General features: G+C 41.0%; 2 protein-coding genes and 1 long non-coding RNA gene across 26 annotated transcripts in view; 2 read left to right on the top strand and 1 right to left on the bottom strand.

Moving 5' to 3' along the window:
- The window catches only part of TANC1 (tetratricopeptide repeat, ankyrin repeat and coiled-coil containing 1), a 273836-nt gene extending 268498 nt beyond the window's left edge, over nt 1-5338 (top strand). For 15 of the 16 annotated variants that reach the window (XM_033231392.1, XM_033231391.1, XM_033231396.1 and 12 more), the window contains 3 exons: nt 499-645; nt 1468-1568; nt 2250-5335. In XM_033231392.1, coding sequence (XP_033087283.1) covers nt 499-645; nt 1468-1568; nt 2250-3681 — 1680 coding nt within the window. In that variant the 3' untranslated portion in view covers nt 3682-5335. Of the gene's footprint in view, nt 1-498; nt 646-1467; nt 1569-2249 lie in introns of all 16 variants that reach the window. The other variant, XM_033231382.1, reaches the window with a different exon arrangement.
- A 596-nt stretch (nt 5339-5934) lies between these two features.
- LOC117094972 lies at nt 5935-7598 on the top strand. Its single transcript, XR_004441760.1, has 3 exons — nt 5935-6025; nt 6797-6852; nt 7529-7598. It is a non-coding gene; the product is annotated as an uncharacterized LOC117094972 (long non-coding RNA).
- Nucleotides 7599-7956: 358 nt separating this feature from the next.
- The window catches only part of WDSUB1 (WD repeat, sterile alpha motif and U-box domain containing 1), a 68745-nt gene continuing 54388 nt past the window's right edge, over nt 7957-22313 (bottom strand). For all 9 annotated transcript variants that reach the window (XM_033231398.1, XM_033231404.1, XM_033231407.1 and 6 more), the window contains one exon: nt 7957-8587. In XM_033231398.1, the coding sequence (XP_033087289.1) occupies nt 8430-8587 (158 nt within the window). In that variant the 3' untranslated portion in view covers nt 7957-8429. The remainder of the gene's footprint in view (nt 8588-22313) is intronic.

Here is a 22313-nt window from a genome sequence, read left to right as displayed (position 1 = left end):
AAATGATGTGTGGTGCTGTTCTGATTTTTAAATCCCATGTTTTAGTTCCTCTTGGAAGAAAAATTATTCTGCAGCAAGCTCTCTAGGTTTATCTACAAGAGGCTACTTGTCCTAGGAATAGGATCAGTTTTTTCATCTGATTTCTGTCATGCTTAGCATCAAAATATCTTTAGATGTGAGATCATTCTTGAAATAATTTTCAAAAATACATACCAGAAGATAATCTGATGCATTAAGTTTGATAGTTATCAATCTAGCAGTTTACAGACTTTCTCACAGTGTAACCACAGGATGCGGGTGCGTATGAGGACAGTGAAACCCACGTGCGTCAGGCCAGTTAGTGAACTAGCTCCCACCTTGACACTTACTTGGATGCTTTCAATGTGCTGTCATGGGTTTGCAGGGGGGAGTAAACTCCCCAGGGTGTTCTGGGTGTGGGAGGTTATTCATCTTAGAGCCTCTGAAAAAGGACAAATGTTTGTGATTTTTGAATCCTAGAAAGGAAAGATGAAAGAGGCAGCCCAGAGGTACCAGTATGCCTTAAGGAAGTTTCCTCGAGAAGGATTTGGAGAGGACATGAGACCCTTCAATGAATTAAGAGTTTCCCTCTATCTCAATCTGTCTCGATGCCGAAGAAAAACAAATGTAAGCTGTGCCCCTTTATTCCAACCCAGTCTTCCAGCAACAGAGCCCTTCCCCAGAGGTGAAGGCCCGCCCTTCTCGAGACCAAATCCTGGGCCCTCCTGTCCAATTTGTTTGCACATTTACGTGAACCTGGCATGTGGGAAACAGCTCCTATCCATGACCATCGTTTAGTCACTGCTGCTACGCTCCTCGCATGATGTTGAAGGAATGCACTTGGGTTTCATTTCCTTGGCCTCAGTGATGAGAAGCAAATGCAGATTGCTCCTCTGCAGCTTCCCAACAGTGATGCTGCTGGCACTGCCATCCCCAGATTCAGGAGAGTCCAACACAAGCCTAGTGTGGTGGGCCTGCCTTCTGTTAGGTTTGCTCAGAGGATCTGCCAGTAACTCATTTGTAACCAGTCGTGGGGAACTCATAGTCAGTTTGTAACTAGTAGATCTGTTTCAGTTGTACTTCCTTTTTTTTTTAACTGCATCCTCCTGCCCCAGTCTGTTGAGCTGCCCGCTTCTGTGCCCCGCTGCCAGAATGGATGCAGCGTCTGCACTCCTGAGGCTGCCCCTCCACTGGGGTGTGAGGTTCCACCCTCTGGCCTTCTGGGGCACTGTTACTACCACTGTTTTCTGTAGTGGATTATTCTCCTAATGATATTAATCAACTGTCATTATCTCCTCACTTCAAAAATGAACAGAAAACAGACCTTTCCCTTCCTCCCTCTCTGGCTGTGCCTTAGGGCGCTTCTTCCCTTTCTAACAAAACCAGAAGGGCTTCCCATAATCTTGTGTCCACAGTGCTTCTGACACCTGTATTTCTTGTTGACACCAGGACTTTGGCATGGCAGAGGAATTTGCTTCCAAGGCTCTCGAAATGAAGCCCAAGTCCTATGAAGCCTTTTATGCCAGAGCAAGAGCGAAGAGAAACAGCAGGTACTGTCCATAGTTACCTTTGTGTGTAGAGAAGACTTTTTTCCTGTGGGATCAAACCTGCCTGTTGAATTTGGGGAGGTTTTGCTGTAGAGAGGCTCAGGTGCCTCTCATCCTTTTAAATACTGAATTAGTATTACTACCTGCTTCCAAGAGGCAGGGCAGTGGACATTATCAGTGATGAGTAAACTTCTATTTTCTCCTGACATCTCAGTAATTATTCCTTCCCACCCTTCCCCCCAGGTGAAACTTACTGCAACATGAACTTCCTACCTAGTTTAGTCTGTATTTCAGGGAAACTGCCAACTAGGGGCATTAGGAAATTCGGGGGGAGGGGAAGAGTGATATAAGCCTGTTGAATGAGAGGTGGGCACAGTGTTACCACGGGATGGTAGCAATATTAAAATGATTCTGGCGCCACTGACTCATGCTTCCCCTTATTCCTGGCCCAGTGGTCTTTATGGAGAGCAGGGCTGTGGAGTCACACCCATCTAGATTAGAATTTAGCACTGCCACTTAGCTGAGTAACTCTGGGCTGGTTAAATGGGTCCTGGCCACCACTGTAAGTGTTCAAAACTCACTTGCTACCTTCTCTTTCCTTTGAGCACAGCTCTTTTATGAACAGTTACACTCTGAGCATGTTTGTGTGTGACTTGTAATGTTACCTTACATTTTCCTACGAAGGCAATTCGTGGCAGCTCTCGCTGACCTGCAAGAGGCTGTGAAACTCTGTCCCACCAATCAGGAAATCAAGAGGCTTCTGGCCCGTGTAGAAGAGGAGTGCAAGCAACTCCAGAGGAGTCAACAGCAAAAACAGCAGGGACTGCCACCAGCTCCACCCAATGACTCCGAAAACGAAGAGGACGCCCCAACCCCTGGCTTAAGTGACCACTTTCACCCTGAGGAGACTGAAGAGGAAGAAACTTCTCCCCAGGAAGAATCTGTTTCCCCGACTCCCAGATCCCAGCCATCCTCATCTGTCCCTTCCCCATATATCCGAAACCTTCAAGAGGGGTTACAGTCCAAAGGAAGGCCGGTATCGCCGCAGAGCAGGGCAGGAATTGGTAAGCCCCTGAGAGAGCCTGTGGCCCAGCCAGGGTTGGTCCTGCAGCCCTCCAAGCAGGCCCAGATCGTGAAAACCAGCCAGCACCTGGGCTCTGGCCAGTCAGCCTTGAGAAATGGCAGCACAAAAGTTCAGATCTCTTCTCAGAACCCTCCTCCGAGTCCCATGCCAGGGAGAATTGCTGCCACACCTGCTGGGAGCAGAACCCAGCATTTAGAGGGAACAGGTACTTTCACTACCGGAGCTGGTTGTGGCCACTTTGGGGATCGGCTGGGCCCCAGCCAGAATGTCCACCTGCAGCGTGGTGATAGTGGCTCTGCGCACCCTTTACCAAGTAAGACAAAAACCACAGAGAGGCTTCTGTGTCATTCCTCCATGCCTGTGGATGCAGCCCCTCCAAACCAAGGTGGGTTGGCGACCAGCAGCGACATGAGACACCCAGCTTCCCTCACCAGCTCAGGCTCTTCTGGGTCTCCATCCAGCAGCATAAAGATGTCAAGTTCAACCAGTAGTTTGACTTCGAGCAGCAGTTTTTCAGATGGCTTCAAGGTCCAAGGACCAGATACTCGAATTAAAGACAAGGTTGTAACCCACGTTCAGAGCGGTACAGCGGAGCACAGACCCCGCAACACGCCATTCATGGGCATCATGGATAAGACTGCGAGGTTTCAACAGCAGAGCAATCCTGCAAGCCGCGCCTGGCACTGTCCGGCTCCAGAGCGGCTGCTGACAAACACATCTGCAGCTGGCCTGCAGTCTGCTGCCACTGAGAAGCCCTCCCTCGTGCAAGCGGGAGGATGTAATAACCAAGCCAAAACCTGTTCCGTTTCTACCCTGAGTGCAAGTGTCCACAATGGGGCACAGGTGAAGGAGCTAGAAGAAAACAAGTGCCAAATTCCAGTCCACTGTCAAGAGAACAGGATAACTAAGACTGTTTCTCACCTGTACCAGGAAAGTATCTCCAAACAGCAGCCTCATATCAGTAATGAAGCCCACAGGAGCCACCTCACTGCAGCCAAACCAAAGCGATCATTCATAGAGTCAAATGTATGAGCCTTAAGAAAGCTCCATTTGTGGAATTGGGAAAAGTGTGTTTAATCCTGGTGGTAAATTAAATAGTTTTTTCATCAGAAAAATTATTTTTTAGCCCTTTTTTTTCCTTTGGGGTGGATCTGATGCCATTGATATATCTAAAATGTGGGATAAAACTTCTTTAATAGCTAGAAGTCACCATAAATAAGAATGCTAAACAGAATTGAAAACTATATCAACTTAAACTTTTGAGACAGCCCAGAAGACATTAACTAATGACTTTCACTTACGAAATTGTTTGGCTTTTGTCACTTTCCTCCTTGCCTTTGCTATGCGGTAAAATCACAGTACCTACTTAGAGAATAAATGTGTCTGTTGTTAAAGAGTGACAGGTTTAACTCATGCCCAAGTGATGTACATCCGAGGGATGTATTCTGGAAACAATGGAATTTTACAGTTACAGTTCCATTGAGTCAAATCCCATTTAATATATACATAAAAATTAAGTTCTGAGTGATTTCTAGCTAAATATTAAGTGTGACTGTAAACGCAGCCAATTTTTTTAAGCAAAATATGAGAACACCTAAGTATTGTTCCCTTCATAGCAGTTTCTATAAAGGGATTAAACGCTTATTTCTGTGTTATGGTTCTTATTCATATATTTTTATAGCACCTTTTTTTGGAACCTATATTTGTGCTTGAAGGTGTTTTTGATATTTGGAAACAGTATAAGCCATTTGGAATCATGAGTGGTGGTCAAGTGGATTCAAGCTAAATTTTAGCTAAGACCAGCATTTTTAGTGGCGCTTAAAAGTTAGCTCTCACCTGGTTTCCAAACTGCTTTTAACAATGATAGTGCTCTGGAACAATCCTTCCAAGCTCCTCTAAGGACAATATTTAATTTAGATACTAAAGGTAGGACTGGTTGTTGCTTTTGTTTTGTTGTACAATTAGTACTTTATAGTCACATGTTGTATATATTTAAATAGCCCAGTTTTATTGACTTGTAAATAGAACTATTTCAATGTAGTTAATCTAAAAACAAAAAAGAAAACCCCCGTCATGATTTGCATGTTCTCTATAAGCTTCATCCATGCTGGTTATTGCACTGAATGATGTATTATTACGGCATGTTAACAGTATACCAGTAACAGCACTTTATCTCATTTATATGAACACCTTTGAGGTGCTACTTAAGTTCAAGCTGATGTATTAATTCATTTGTAAAGATAAGGTACAGGAATGAACCTTGGTTTAAAGGTATTTTTATATGAAAATGGTGTCTTATTGGAAGATGTTAAAATGCTAATTTGAGAGAGGTAGGAGTGTATTTGTTTTATATGTTGATGTGAAATTTATTTTCTAAAATTGAGGAGAAGGAAGTTATATATTTGCAGAATGTTTTAAAATGAGTCGTTGTAATGAAGTTCCTGTGAACATCATTATGGTTTTGTACAAATAGGAACCTCTGATGTCATTCTTCAATGGTTGTTCCTGTGTGTACAATTGTACTTCGTATGGACAGCTTTATCATTTTTATAGGCTTTCCATGAGTTTTGCTGTAACTACTATGGCTTATTTATTTTCTTTAATATTTGTGAAAGTCTTACTCTTTTGTTAGTTTTGTTTCTGCACAACTACTGTACTTTTCCATATGGAATAAAGACTATTAATAGAATGTGTTCTGCACTAAATGAGTCAGTGGATAAGAAGAGAACAGCCTGATGACAGCTATCTCTGTTGCTTTTAATCCTTGTTACCCTAGAGGGAATAGTGAAAAGCATATTTTATATTAACACTACAAAATGCATATTTAATTTCGTTTTATAATTTCAGAATAAGGGTGACAGCTGCTAGAAATTCCACAATACTCAAGGGCCAAATTAGTCTTTTTGCCTCAAATAGAAAGCAAGCATGCAGGAAAGCAATATATACTTCCTATGTGTTTCAAGACATCTTGGTGTCTGTTTTTACTGGCAGCAGGACATCTTTACTACTGCAATTCTCAAACACTTTGGCAATACACTGAACACTGTTATGACAGTTTGTTCTTTAACACATTTGTATTATCTTTCAGTTAAAAGTATGTTTGTCTTTATGCCTACACTTTTCAAAGTAATATGAGAGAGAACATTAAACTGTGTTGTACTGTGATAACATTCTTGGAATCTTAAACATCATAATACCTCAGGTTATTATCTAGTCACTGCTATTGCTAGCAAGACTAAGTAGTTTCAGTCCTTTAGAGCTTTATATTTAATGGAAGGTTAAAAACAAAAATGGGATGGGAAGGAAAGTATCGCCTAATACATAATTCTTGTCATTAGATGATTTTTCCTGTAAAGGAGCTAACAAGAATATTCTCGTATGTTATTGTACATTGTGATTTTGATATATACTTAGTAAAGGTAAGTGAGGTACTTGGCCCAGCCAGGAAGAGGTGACACATCCATAGAAAGCTAATGGTCAGTCCCAACAAGACTGGGTGGTGGGTAGGTGTTGCTGCTCCACATTGCCCTGAACTAACAAACAGTGGGGTCTGGAGTGCCCAGCATGGGGGCTGTGTCATGTCCCCTCTTACTGATGGTTTTGGTTTGCTTATATGGAAAACAGTTGTTCAGCTTTGGTTTGCTTTATACAAAAAGAAGTGTGTCAATTAGGTAAATTATTGGCATCTTAGTTTTCAGTAGTTTTGTTTTACAAGAAACTATCCTGGTAAAGTATAAAAGAAAGCAAAATACTGGCTGGGCATGGTGGCTCATGCCTGTAATCCCACCACTTTGGGAGGCCAAGGTGGGCGGATCATGAGGTCAGGAGATAGATAGATAGACAGACACCATCCTGGCCAACGTGGTGAAATCCCGTCTCTACTAAAAATACAAAAATTAGCTGGGTGTGGTGGTGTGTGCCTTTAGTCCCAGCTACTCAGGAGGCTGAGCAGGAGAATCGCTTGAAGCCAGGAGGCAGAGGTTGCAGTGAGCCGAGATCATGCCACTGCACTCCAGCCTGGCAACAGAGCAAGACTCCGTCTCCAAAAACAAAAAGCAAAATACCTTAACACTTCTTTTAAAAATGGCTTTTTGCATTTTCTAGCAATGACTTTGAATGATTTTAATAACTTTTATTTAAAAAACAGCTAACCTCCATCGGAAAATAAGTCTGTTTATCAAAACAGAGACAGTTGGACCAATGGTAAGTTCTTTTAAGTTTAAAAAGTGCTCTGTTGAAATTAGCATACTTTCCCTAAACAATACAACAGAAAAACGGCTGGGCCTGGTGGCTCACGCCTGTAATCCCAACACCTTGGGAGGGTGAGACAGGTAGATCATGAGCTCAGGAGTTCGAGACCAGCCTAGCCGACATGGTGAAACCTTGTCTGTACTAAAAATACAAAAAGTTGCTGGGCATCATGGCACGCACCTGTAATCACAGCTACTACCCGGGAGGCTGAGGCAGGAGAATTGCTTGAACCCAGGAGGCGGAGGTTGTAGTGAGCCAAGATCATACCACTGCATTCCAGTCTGGGCGACAGACTGAGACTCTAAAAGAATACAACAGAAAAACACCAAGAACATGCTTCCAGCCTTTCTAGTCCTCAATAGTAAGAATGTGAGAAGCATGTCATATGAATAAAAAATAGTTTTCTAGAACCATTTATCATGAATCCTAGTTATGACATAAAGGTTAACAAAGTTTAGTAATACACTAAGTTAAAATGTTGACAAAGAATTATAAAGAAATGGTGTTTGGAGATTTCCATGTTAGCAAGGCTTGCTGCCTTTCTGTGAACATGCTTAGCTATGAGGTTATAAAATGTGTAGTCAGCCTTTTCCTGTATTTACATTGCTTTTCCCTTTTTATTTCCAAGTTTCAACATTCTTGAACAAGTCTCCATTGCGAGTTTTGGGGGTAACAAACAGTGCAGGCCCAGAGACCCAGCCTGCACTGAGGGTGCAGTTCTAACAAGCTTCCCGCGGATAGCTTCCAAATGTAACAACTTTGGACAGGCAAGTAAGAAGTTAGCACCACCTTCACTTCCTGAACCTGAAGTTTTTTTCTGGAGTGAACATATCAGGCTATTGTGGAAAGATGCCTTAGTATAGTTACTCCAGCTTAGAATTATATGTGAGAACTTTTAATAATTCTTCATTCTGAAGGGAGGCTAGAGTTTGCCACTTTATATATTTCAGCAAAGTCAACTTACTCAGGATTCATTTCACCTAACCCATACCTAGGTTTGGAAAATAAGAAAATCATGATCCTGAAAACTTAAAATCCAAAAAAATTGCTTAAACATTTGAAGTGATTTTTCTCAATTTAATCATAAACAAACAATCTACAACCATTTTGCTACAAATTCTCTTTAAAAGGGCTCCAAAGAGTTATTGAATAAATGGCTATTAACTAGAATGTAAACATCTATTATTCTAGAGCAGTCCAATCTTCAGTTATAGAGATGACCTACATCTAACAAGAATAAATGTGGGCACTGTTGGGAATGATATTAAGAGGCATTTAAAAAAATTAGGGCACTGCAATTTAAAGTATAACTTTATTTCTACATAGCTGAAGACTTTTTTCACTAGTACAAAAAGGCTTTTATAGTAAGTCCATGTGTTTTTAAAGAATGAAAATTCACAATTTTTATAGGTAACTAAATTTAAGTTTACCTTTTTCCTGTTTTGCTTTTAATAATGTCTGATTAATATTTACCTGTAAATCATTCAAATGAGACCACTGAAAATATAAACAATACACTATCAACAATTTTACTTTTGGTGTGTCTCCAGCCATCTATTGATGGCCATTTTCAGAGTCCTATTTGGTGTTAGTACCGCTGAAGGAAGAACAAGATTTGTCATGGGACTTGTACGTTTCTTTTTGCTGATCCAATTTTCTATTGCTTCCTTTTCATATGAATAGCCATCTAAAAAAAAAAATTGCACAAATTACATGACGTAGGAAAGGGAAATGAGGATTACTAAAATGAAGTGAATGTAAAAACTCCTTGTGGAGGCCTTTATTGTGACTTAAGGGTTATTCCTGTCTTGTACCACCACCCCCAAAAATCTCTCTGCCACACCTGAAATGCATTGATTGGATGGAGATGTATGAAGCAAAAATTACCCAGAAGGGTAACATTATAAACTCTTTGAACAATACCACTGAGACCGGGACCCTGTCAAATTCAGACACAGTGGAAGAGAAGAAAGGAACAGAGCTAGGTAGAGTGGGAGTGAGGATAAACGGCCCATCAGAGCTGTTGAAAAGAGCCTTATGACTCAGCAAAACTTTCCAACACCTTGAAAAGTCAGGAAAATGGATAGATACCCTGAGATGACAGAATTTACTCCACTAAGGATTTGTTCTGAGACCAAGTCTCACGCTGTTGCCTAGGCTGGAATGCACTGGCGAGATCTCAGCTCACTGCAAGCTCCACCTCCCAGGTTCAAGAGATTCTCCTGCCTCAGCCTCCCGTGTAGCTGGAACTACAGGCACCTGTCACCTCACCCGGCTAATGTTTTGTATTTTTAGTAGAGTTTCACTATGTTGGCCAGGCTGGTCTCGAATTCCTGACCTCAGGTGATCCACCCACCTCGGCCTCCCAAAGTGCTGGGATTACAGGCGTGAGCCACCATGCCCGGACGCTAAGGTTTTTTTTAAAACCATATTCTTGCAAAATTACTTGCCTTTATACATGTAAAGATTGGACTTTTGCTTCACTACTTTCATTTTTATACTTGTAGCTCTTTCTCAAGCTGAAAATCTGGGTTCCTGATTTCATTTACACATTTAATCTATAGTACATATCATTGTTTCAAAATAATGCCAGTATATTTACTAACATAAAATTGAAAGAAATGTTAAGATCACTTTATGGTTCTTTCTGTCATCAAGGTAGATTCACTAGAGTGGTCCCAAAATACTGTGTATGAAAACCACACTTACTGGGTTTCAAAGTTAAAACCATAGGCTGGACGTGGTGCCTCTCACCTGTGATCCCAGCACTTTGGGAGGCCAAGGCGGGTGGCTCACTTGAGGGTCAGGTGTTTGAGACCAGCCTGGCCAACATGGCAAAACCCTATCTCTACTAAAAATACAAAAATTAGCCAGGCATGGTGGCAGGTGCCTATAATTCCAGCTACTCAGGAGGCTGAGGCAGGAGAATCACTTGAGCCTGGGAGACGGACGTTCTGGTGAGCTGAGATTGCACCACTGCACTCCAGCCTGGGCGACAGAATGAGACTCCATCTCAAAAAAAAAAACTATAAAACAAGGTGCCTTCAGAGGGGTCTAATCTAACCTGTCCAATCCTTGTTCCCCACCCTTCCCATATAAGTTACTATGTGCAATCCATTTTCAAATATGTATATGTGCACACAGTACATACACACTCTACATAAAAGCTAGCATACTAGCCACACTGTTTTGCACCTTGGTGTGTTTATCTTCCCCACAGTACTCCACTGTAAAGATGTACTGATGGACATCTGGGTGGTTTCCAATCTTTGCCTTTTACAAGTAGTGCTGTACCAACAAAACCCCAAGAAAACCACACACACACAAAATACAAAGAGTGCTACAATGAAGTCTTGTGCATGTGTCACTTTCGTTTTGGGGAGATTTCAGAAGTAGGATTGCTAAAGCAGCATATATAATCTCGCTAGATAGTTCCAACTTCCTTCCATAGGAATTCCACGTTTTTCATTCCTACTAGCAATGTTTGAGAATGCCTTTTTCCCCTACAGCCTAACCAACAGTATATGTGGTCAAACTCCTGGATTTTTGCCAGTCTCTAGGTAAGCAATGGTACAATACATCAGATGGAGAATCTTTTTGTTCATATGTTTGAGCCATTTGTTTTTTTCCTGTGAGCTATTCATATTTTCTGCCCATTTTTCTATTAGGTTGTCCTTAAGATTTCATATATATGAAATATCAACACTTGATCAGTTTCTCCCTTGACTGCCAGGTAGCGAAGTTTTCCCAATTCGGTCAAGGAATTTACCTACACTGTCTTTGGAACTTTAAACGTCTTTGAAGAGATGGGGTCCTGCTGGTCTCAAGCTCCTGGCCTCAAGTGACCCTCCTACATCAGCTTCCGGAATAGCTGGGACTCCAGGTGCAAGCTGCTGTGCTCTGCAGGTTTCCCTTTTTATGTCTGGGTTTCTAATTTATTTGGAATTTAAATGTACAGTATGCAGGATGGATCCAATTTTATCCTTTCCACATGGTGGTTCCATTGTCAAAATACCACTTGTTGGAAGTAATTTTTTCCACTGATTTAAAATTCTATCTTTATCAATCACTAAATTTCCAAATACACATGGATCGATTTCCGGATTTTAAACTTTTCCATTGTTCTATTCCTGGGCCAACACTAAACATTCATTTACGTAGGCTTCTCGACATGTAACATCTCATAGGGCTAGCAACCTTCCTCACTGCTTTTTCCTAGGTTATTTTTGCTGTTCTTATTAGGTTGCACGGTCAGAATCACCTTGCGTATCTCTCGGTCAAAAGTTTTATCTCAGGATCACGTCAAACCTATGAAATGTAGAAAGCTGATATCCCACTGCCACTGAGTTTTCCTAGCCCTCAGCATGCTGCTATTATACTTTCACAGCGATGTTTTCGTTTTTATGTAGGTTTGAAAGTTTTACATAAGTTTGGGGTTTTGGGGTGTGTGGTTTTTTTCTAAGACAGGGTCTCATTCTGTCACCCAGGCTGGAGTCCAGTGACATGATGGCAGCTCACTGCAGCCTCGACCTCCCAGGCTCAAGCAATCCTCCCACCTCATCCTCCCAAGTACCTGGGATTACGGGCACACGTCACCACACCTGGCTAATTTTTTAAAAATTTTTGTACAGAAGGGGGTCTCACTATGTTGCCTAGGCCGGTCTAGAACACCTTGGCTCAAACAATGCTCCCATCTTGGCTTCCCAAAGTGCTGGGTTTACAGACATGGATTATACTGCACCCAGCCAAGTTTAGGTCTTATTTGTTCTAGTTTTTGTTATTGTAACTTAAGTATTCAGTTATAACTTTTAAGTGCTTTGGTTCACTGAATCTTGTTTAACTTGCTACTTTACAAAATTCATATTGTCTGTAGATTTTCTATTCTTTTGGGCTTTCTACATATACAGTTATATAGAAAAGGTTTTTCCCTTTCAAATTTTTTTTGGGGGGGTGGGGGGATAAGGGGTGGCTAGTATTTCTAAAACAATAGCTGAGAGAGAGCACCCTTTATATTCCTGACTGTAATGGGAATGCTTCCACTGGCTTGTGGGCCAAGGCATATGTATTTTTTATCATATAAGAAAGTCGGCCAGGCTCAGTGGCTCACGCCTCTAATCTCAGCACTTGGGAGGCCGAGGTGAGTGGATCACTTGAGCCCTGGAGTTTGAGACCAGCCTGGGCAACACGGTGAAAGCCCAGTCTCTGGATTGTTTTGGCTGCTTCACATCTGTGCTACTTTTGCCTCCTTGTAGAAATGAGTACCAGCTGTGTAGCTCCCCCACCTTGGGGGCCTGAGTTCGGGCCCTGAGAGACTGAGGTTCTGAGAAACTCAACTTGTTTCCTCCGTCCTAGAGAAGAGGGAAACATGCTTTCTGCAGAAACTGTTACTTGTGACTGCCTTTTGCTCTTTTTCAGGTATATTTCACACCATAAAATGCACCCATTTGTGGTTCTTGGTATATTTCAGAGTCGTGTATCACTCCATCAATCCCATACCCATTAGCAGTCACTGCCCCCTCAGCCCATGGGCGCCTCTGACTTTGTCTCTCTGGATTTGCCTGTTTTGGGTATTTCATATAATGGGATTCATACACTATGCAGCCTTTGGTATCGGGCTTCTTGCACTTACCATAATGTTTCCAAGGTCTATCCTCTATGTATTTGTGCATTTTCATGGCTTGATATTCTATTGTATGGCTATACCACATTTCATGCATTCACTTGTTGATGGACATCTGGGTTGTTTCCACCTTTGGGCTACTAATAATGCTGCTATGCCTGTACAACGTTTGGTATGAGCATGTGTTTTCAATTATCCTGCCTACATACTCAGGAGTGGAATTGTGATAACTTTCTGAGGAGCTTCCAGACTGCTTTCAACAGCAACCACATGCGAAGGTTCCATTTTCTGCACATCCTTGCCAACACGTATTTTCCTACTTTTTGATTCTAGCCATCTTAACAGGTATGACATGTTTTGATTGGCATCAATGACACTGACCATCTTTTGAAGTGCTTATTGCCAAATAGCATATCATTAGACTGTTCCAGAGCACCATTACCTATATTAACTTCTTCAATCTTCACAACAACCTTATGATGTAAGATATTGTTAGCATTCCTATTTTACAAATGAGGAAACTGAGGCATGGCCTGAATAACTTTCCAGGGTCACACAGGTAGGCAGCAACTGACCTGGGATTTAAACCCAAGCAGTGTGGCTCCACAGACAATGCTCTTACTCTCCCTGTACATGGGACTTCCAGAAAGTACAACTATAGTAACTGAAATTTTTAAAAAATCTCACTGGACAGGTAAACGGCAGTTAGACAACTGCAAGAAAGACGAGAGAAGGTGCAAGGGATGAGAATGGCTGAAACGTTTCCAGAACTGGTAAAGGGCATGAAAGAGAAAAGTCTACAAAGACAAATAGGAATTAGACAGTATACTTGAACTGCAACTGAAAAGCATACCTGAAGTCAGAGTATAACCAAGTTAAAACACGGCAAAGGCTCTAAAAAGCAGAGTGGGCAGAGCAGGTCTGAATAGACCTGAAAGAAATAATCTAGATGGAACACCTACCAGTGCGGTGCTGGCATTTCTACTCTTTAGCCCCAGTTAACATTTAGTTTTTAGGTTTTCTGTAATTCTAACCAAAATACCACTTTATGTTGTACCATAAAATGATTCTAAAATTTATCTTGGCCGGGCGCATCACTTGAGGTCAGGAGTTCAAGACCAGCCTGGCCAACGTGGCAAAATCCCATCTCTACTAAAAATACAAAAATTAGCCAGACATGGTGGTGCGTGCCTGTAATCCTAACTACTAGGGAGGCTGAGGCAGGAGAATCACTTGAACCCAGGAGGTAGAGGTCTCAGTGGACTGAGATCATGCCACTGCATTCCTGCCTGGGTGACAGAGTGAGACCCTGTCTCAAAACAAAGATTATCTTGACAGCTAAATTGGCAAAAATAACCAAGCCAAATTTTTAAAAGATTGGACATAACTAAAGATGTATAGCACTGCCTATCAGTATTAGGAATTTATGCAAATATACCTGTAAATACGTGACTGGGGATTTTTTTTTTTTTTTTTTTTTGAGACAGAGTCTCGCACTGTCGCCAGGGCTAGAGTGCAGTGGTGCAATCTCGGCTCACTGCAACCTCCACCTTCCAGGTTCAAGTGATTCTCCTGCCTCAGCCTCCCAAGTAGCTGGATGTTTTGTACAGAATCAGAGTAAGAGTTAATTTTGGCGACATCCATACCAGGAAATGCTATCCCGCAGATAAGAATGAAGCATGTACTTCTGAATATACTGACACATGGTGTTCTCTCGGATACACTGTTGATAGCAACTTTTTAAAAGTATGCATCGGGCCAGGTGAAGTGGCTCACGCCTGTAATCCAGCACTCTGGGAGACGGAGGCAGGCAGATCACTTGAGGTCGGGAGATCGAGACCATCCTGGCCAGCACGGTAAAACCTCGTCGCTACTAAAAATACAAAAAATTAGCTGGGTGTGGTGGTACATGCCTGTAATTCCAGCTACTCAGGAGGCTGAGGCAGGAGAATCACTTGAATCCAGGAGGCAGAGGTTGCAGTGAGCCAAGACTGCACTCTAGACTGGGCAACAAGAGCAAAACTCCCTCTCAAAAATAAAGTATGCATCATAACCCATTTGTTACAGGACACTGTAAATGGATGGAAAAATATCTAGAAGAATATACCTAAACCATATCATTGCTACATGAGAATACAAAAAATAAAAATGAGGTACAAGAAATATAAACAGGTCCTGAAAGTTTTTCTGAGGCAATTAGTTCAATAGATATAAAAATATACATAAGGAAAAACTGAAAAAAAGAATGTTCAATTCAGAAAAATATAGGTGGGAAAAGGAAAAGAGAAGAGAAATTAGAATTATATGCTGGCAGGAATTTCTCCACACATGTATCAATAATCACAATAGAAATCGGTTCAATTCTGCTATTAATGATGAGGATTGGGGTTTTTTAAAAGAAATCAACTGTATGTTTCCCATAGGAACCACTTATAAAACACAGGAAGGTTAAAAATAAATGAATGGTAAATCTACAGGGATTATGCTAACAAAAAAAAAGCCAATTGAAAGCTCTTTTACTACATGATTCCACTGATAATACCATTTTTGAAATGGAGGACAAATTAGTGGTTTCCAGGGGCTGGAGCTGGAAGACAGTAGGGAGATGATGGGTCCATTTATAATTTGGAAGTACTCTCTGTCTCAACTGTAGTAAGGTAATCACAAACCTCCAGACAGGATAAGACTGTGTAGAGCTTCACACACACAACTAAGTACAAGTAAAACTGGGGAAATCTAAGATCTGTGGGTTCTAGCAATGTCAATATCCTGGTTGTGATATAATAGTATCATTGTGAAAAATGTTACCAGTGGGGAAAGCTGGGCAAATTATACAAGGTATGTGTCTCTATTGTTTCTTATAACAGCATCGATTAAATTTAAAAATAAATGTGTGGTACCAGAAAGGTTAAAATGAAAGACACGGACAATAGGAAAAAGTAAGGCTGTGAAGCAGTTAGAATTCCCATACACTGCTGGTGGGCGTAGAAAGTGGTTTAACCACTCTGGAATGCTGTTTATATATACCTACTCTTAGGAATATAGCCAACAGAAATGCATACATATGTTAACCAAAAACATGTACAGAAAGGTTCATGGCAGCACTATTTGTAACAGCCAACAATGCCCATCAACAGAATGAATTATATGCACACAATGGACTTCTATACAGAAATGAAAATTAAACTACGTTGTGCAACAATATAGATGAATCTCACAAACATGTTTAAGAAGCCAGACCCAAGAGAGTGACATGTTATGATCCAATAGTAAACTAATAAAGCAATCTATCCTACTACGGTCTAAAGGAAAAAAAATGTCAATAGACTAAAAATTCTCAACAAACTGGAGATAGAAGGGAACTAACTTGATATGGGCAGCTAACATCATAATGGTGAAAGCTGAATACTTTCCCTCTAAGTGCAGGTGAAGGTAAGAATGTCTGCACACCACTTCTTCTCAACATCGTACTGGAAATTCTGACCAAAAATAACAGGAAAAGAAAAAAAGAATTCATACAGATTGGAAAGAAAGACATTACTTACAGATGACACACTCATGTATGAAGAAAGTCTATTAAGCTCCTGTTAAAAAGCTACTAACAGCCCTCCGTATCTAAGGGGTCTGCATCCACTGATTCAACTAACTGCTGATGAGAGAAAAAAAAAAGCCAATATAGTATAACAGCTATTTACAAAGCATTTACATTGTATTGGGCATAAGTAAGCTAGAGAGGATTTGGAGGGACAGGATGTGTGTCGGTCATATGCAAATATTACGCCATTTTATATATGGGACTTGAGCATCCACAGACTTTTGTATTGAGGGAGATGGTTACAGAAGGATGACTTTACTACTCAATGTAGCAAGATCACAAAGTCAATATATAAAATTGTATTTCTATTTGAGCAGATTGTACAGTGTTATAAAAATATGAGCTACTGGCCAGGCTCAGTGGCTCCCAATTCTTAGCACTTTGGGAGCACAAGGCAGGAGGACGGCTTGAAGCCAGAAGTTCAGGACCAGCCTGGGCAACAAAGAGACTCCATGTCTACAAAAATAAAAACTTTTTTAAAGTTAGCCAGGCTGGTAATAGGTGCTTGTGGTCCCAGCTACTTGGGAGGCTGAGGCAGAAGGATCACTTGGGCCCAGGAGATCGAAACTGCAGTGAGTTAAGATTGTGCCACTACTTGGGAAGGGGAACATCACACACTGGGGTCTATTATGGGGAGGGGGGAGGGATTGCACTGGGAGTTATACCTGATGTAAATGATGAGTTGATGGGTGTAGCACACCAACATGGCACAAGTATACATATGTAACAAACCTGCATGTTGTGCACATGTACCCTAGAACTTTAATAATAATAAAAAAGATTGTGCCACTGCATGCCAACCTGGGCACAGAATGAGACTTCATCTCTAAAAGGTAAACATTTAAACATTTTTTTAAAATGAGCTACCTAAAGATAATTTTGACAAAATGTGCAAAACCTATAAAAGAAAAGAAGACCTAAGCAAATGCTAATGCAGAGTGATACCGTGTTTATGGAGTAGAGCAGTTCAACTCCAAACTGATCTATAGATTAAACAACATCCCAGTGAAAATCTGGGCCAGGAAACTGAGAAAGTGTTTCTAAGATCTATGTGGAAATGCAAAAGGAGCAAGAATAATCAAAACAGTAGAAGAACTAGGTCATGTGATTTTCACTACCTGACTTCAAGACTTACTATAAAAGCGGCCAGGCACGGTAGCTCATGCTTGTAATCCCAGCACTTTGGAAAGCCAAGGTGGGCAGACCACTTCAGGCCAGCAGTTCAAGACCAGCCCGACCAACGCAGTGAAACCCCATCTCTACTAAAAATCCAAAAATAATTTAGCCAGGCGTGGTGTTGCGCGCCTGTAATCCCAGCTACTTGGGAGGCTGAGGCATGACAATCACTTGAACCCAGGAGGCAGCAGTTGCAGTAAGCCGAGATGGAGCCACTGCACTCCAGGGTGGGCAACAGAGCAAGACTGTCTCAAAAAAAAAAAAAAAAGACTATAAAGCTACAGTAATCAAAGCACTGTGGTAACTGACCCCCAGAGAGACATAAAACTCAATCACACATCATACAAAGTCTAGAAATAGACCTGTGATGTAAGTTGGATGATTTCAACGAACATGCCAAGTAATTCATTAATAAAATGATTTCTCAACAAGTGATGCTGGAACAACTGGATATTCATTTAGGAAAGCCATATACAAAAATGTGAAATAAGTCCTAGACCTAAACCTTAAATTTTCTAGAAGAAAACAGGATGAAGATCTCTGAAACCTTGGGATAGGCAGATTTCTTAGAACTCAAAAAGTATGAAAGTGAAAAATAAGATTTCATTAAAATTAAAAACTTTGTCTCTATAAGAGACATAAAAGAGAAAATATGTGCAATACATTACCTTACAAAAGACTTGCATCTAAAGAACTCTCACAACACAGGTAAGATAATCCAACACAAAATGGGAAAAAGATTTGAAGATATACATTACAAAAAAGATATATGAATGGATAAATAAGCTTACAAAAAGATGCTCAACATCATTAGTCAAGAGGGAAATGCAAATTAAAAGCACAATGAGAGGCCGGGCATGGTGGCTCACGCCTGTAATCCCAGCACTTTGGGAGGCAGGCCAATCACAAGGTCAGGAGATCAAGACCATCCTGGCTAACACGGTAAAACCCCATCTCTACTAAAAATACAAAAAATTAGCTGGACATGGTGGCGGGTGCCTATAGTCCCAGCTACCCAGGAGGCTGAGGCAGGAGAATGGTATGAACCCAGAAGGCAGAGCTTGCAGTGAGCCAAGATCCCACCACTGCACTCCAGTCAGGGCAACAGAGTGAGACTCTGTCTCAAAAAAAAAAAAAAAGCACACTGAGATACCACTTCATATCCACTAAAATGGCAAAATTTAAAAGACTAGCAATACCAAGTGCTGAAGAGGATGTGGAGAAACTGAAGTCTCAGCTATGAAATTTCAATGGTACAACCACTTTGAGAAACATTTTGGTAGTCCCTTTAAACATTTGCTTATGATACAACCAAGTAATTTCACTCCTATGTATTTAACCAAGAGAAATGAGAAATGTCCAGACAAAGATCTGTATGTAAATGTTACAGCAGCTTCAATCATAATAGCCACAAAGTAGAAAAGACCTGAAAGTCCACTGACAGGTTAATGAATAAACTTATTATGGCATATCTATGCAATGAAACATTACTCAGCAATAAATATAAATTACTGATACTACAAGCTACATCAATCTGGAAAGCTGAGAAAAAGCAGCCAGAAGGAAATGTCAGATTGGTGTCTTCCCTCAAGGATGAAACTAAAATTTGAGACCTGTCTATGGTCATGTGTGTTTTTGTTTGTTTGTTTTGTAGAAAAAAGCACACTGAAAATCAGAGTGAATATTAAGAAGCCTCTCAATAAATTAGAGACAGAACCCTATTACACTCTTTGCTGCCAGATTTTCCTGAGATTCACTTTTAATACATCAATTGCCATTCCTGCTTAAACTAACTCGAGTTGAGCTGCTTTCAACTGCAAACAAGAGTCCTGATAAACCAAAGTCAAAAAATGTGCAGCCACTGCTATAACTCACAGCAAATTTCATAGCCTGAAATAAAAATAGCTAATTGACTTTTATTGTTTATTATATGCAGGTACAGCTTTAAGTACCTAATATAGATGAACTCATAACGATAAGACACTACATAATTAGTTCCACTAATAATGTGGACAGCGTATACAAAGTAAGTCCATCAGCTAAGTTAATTATCAGAGAAGATGAATAGATGTTTTATACTCAAATATATGTAAATAGTAAGCTACCATGTAAAAAAATTCATTGCCTCCCTAGCAAAGTAAGGAATAAACTATTAAGCTCGCAAAAGTAAATGGAGTTATAAAATAATATACAATGATCACAAAACTGGAAAACCTGGTACAATTAGATACATCACTGGCAGCACTCTAAACTGTTTTTTTCCCTGGAAAATAACACATCTAACAAAATGTATCAAACTATTTTCACATTCATAAAACATCCTCAAATTGACTAATTCTGCTTTGTAACATATAACCCATGTAAATAACCCTAAGTAATGGTAAAAACAGAAAGAAATGTGCCAAGATGTCAGCATGGCATTTACAGTGTAAAGATTTGCAAGCACATACATACCAACTAACAGAAAAGTCAAACACAATGTACCATACAGCCACAATGGGGTGAAGCTATTCAAAGTGAAAACTCCAGAAGAAGTCAACACAGATGAAGCCAATACTCAGAAACATATAAGGAAGCTGTAGGCCAAAATTTAAAAAAAAAAATTATATATATACATATATATATAATTTGGATTCATTGCATAATATAGTATGTAGGTCTGTTAATGATTAGAAATATGGAATGACACAACTTTATAATACTTTGTATAAGAGTGTTTAAATTCATGATAGACAAACATAAGAGATCTCAACAATCTTAAAAAAATAGTATTTTATCTTTACATCCTAGCAACTAAATACACATTTCACAAGTTTAAGTAAAACTTATTTTGTGTCAACTCCACAACTACTCTGTCCAATTTCATTATGAAATATACAATATTCATTTGTTCACCCAAGGTCTAAGTTTTTTAAGAAAAAACTACTTAAGGAGAGTGGCGCCCAAGATGGCCGAATAGGAAGAGCTCCAGCCTCCAGCTCCCAGCGCGAGCAACACAGACGACAGGTGATTTCTGGATTTTCAACTGAGGTACCGGGTTCATCTCACTGGGGCGTGTCTGGCAGTTGATGCTGGTCCCCGGGTGCAGCTCGACCAGCGAGAGCTGAAGCAGGGTGAGGCATCGCCTCACCTGGGAAGTGTGAGGGGGAAGGGAATTCCTTTTCCTAGACAAGGGAAATTGAGACACAACACCTGAAAAATCGGGTAACTCCTACCCTAATACTGTGCTTTACCAAGGTTCTTAGCAAACGGCACACCAGGAGATTTTATCCCACGTCTGGCCCAGAGGGTCCCATGCCCACGGAGCCTCCCTCATTGCTAGCACAGCAGTCTGAGATCTAACTGCAAGGTAGCAGCAAGGCTGGGGGAGGGGCGCCCACCACTGCTGAGGCTTAAGTAGGTAAACAAAGCCACCAGGAAGCTGGAATTAGGTGGAGCCCACCACAGCTCAAGGAGGCCGGCCTGCCTCTGTAGACTCCACCTCTGGGGACAGGGCATAGCTAAACAAAAAGCAGCAGAAACCTCAGCAGAGGTAAATGCCCATGTCTGACAGCTTTGAAGAGGGCAGTGGTTCTCCCAGCATGGAGGTTGAAATCTGAGAATGGACAGACTGCCTGCTTAAGTGGGTCCCTGACCCCTGAGTAGCCTAACTGGGAGACATCCCCCACTAGGTGCAGACCGACACATCACACCTCACATGGCTGGGTACACCCTGAGACGAAGCTTTCAGAGCAAGAATCACACAGCAACACTCGCTGTTCAGCAATATTCTATCTTCTGCAGCCTCTGCTGCTGATACCCAGGCAAACTCCAACAGACCAGCAGCTGAGGGTCCTGACTGTTAGAAGGAAAACTAACAAACAGAAAGGACACCCACACCAAAACCCCATCAGTACGTTACCATCATCAAAGACCAAAGGCAGATAAAACCACAAAGATGGGGAAAAAGCAGTGCAGAAAAGCTGGAAATTCAAAAAATCAGAATGCATCTCCCCCTCCAAAGGAACGCAGCTCATCACCAACAATGGAACAAAGCTGAACGGAGAATGACTTTGATGAGTTGAGAGAAGAAGGCTTCAGTCGATCAAACTTCTCAGAGCTAAAGGAGGAACTATGTAACCAGTGCAAAGAAACTAAAAACCTTGAAAAAAGAATGGATGAATGGATAACTAGAATAATCAATGCAGAGAAGACCTTAAAAGAACTGATAGAGATGAAAACCGTGACACGAGAACCACGTGACAAATGCACAAGCTTAAGCAACTGACTCGATCAACTGGAAGAAAGAGTATCAGTGATTGAAGATCAAATGAATGAAATGAAGCGAGAAGAGAAACGTAGAGAAAAAAGAGTAAACAGAAATGAACAAAGCCTCCAAGAAGTATGGGATTATGTGAAAAGATCAAATCTGCGTCTGATTGGTGTGCCTGAAAGTGACAGGGAAAATGGAACCAAGTTGGAAAACACTCTGCAGGATATCATCCAGGAGAACTTCCCCAACCTAGTAAGGCAGGCCAACATTCAAATTCAAGAAATACAGAGAACGCCACAAAGATACTCCTCGAGACGAGCAACTCCAAGACACATAATTGTCAGATTCAGATACACCAAAGTTGACGAAGGTAAAAATGTTAAGGGCAGTCAGAGAGAAAGGTCGGGTTACCCACAAAGGGAAGCCCATCAGACTAACAGCAGATCTCTCAGCAGAAACTCTACAAGCCAGAAGAGAGTGGGGGCCAATATTCAACATTCTTAAAGAAAAGAATTTTCAACCCAAAATTTCACATCCAGCCAAACTAAGTTTCATAAGTGAAGGAGAAATAAAATCCTTTACAGATAAGCAAATGCTTAGAGATTTTGTCACCACCAGGCCTGCCCTACAAGAGCTCCTGAAGGAAGCACCAAACACAGAAAGGAACAACTGGTACCAGCCATTGCAAAAACATGCCAAAATGTAAAGTCCATCAATGCTAGGAAGAAACTGCATCAACTAACGAGCAAAATAACCAGCTACTATCATAA

The sequence above is a fragment of the Trachypithecus francoisi genome, unplaced genomic scaffold (genome assembly GCF_009764315.1).
Source record: "Trachypithecus francoisi isolate TF-2019V2 unplaced genomic scaffold, Tfra_2.0 Lachesis_group13, whole genome shotgun sequence".
NCBI classification, from domain to species: Eukaryota; Metazoa; Chordata; class Mammalia; order Primates; family Cercopithecidae; genus Trachypithecus; species Trachypithecus francoisi.
The sequence above is the reverse complement of the archived record's forward strand: the minus strand, read 5'-3'. Positions and strand labels throughout refer to the sequence as shown.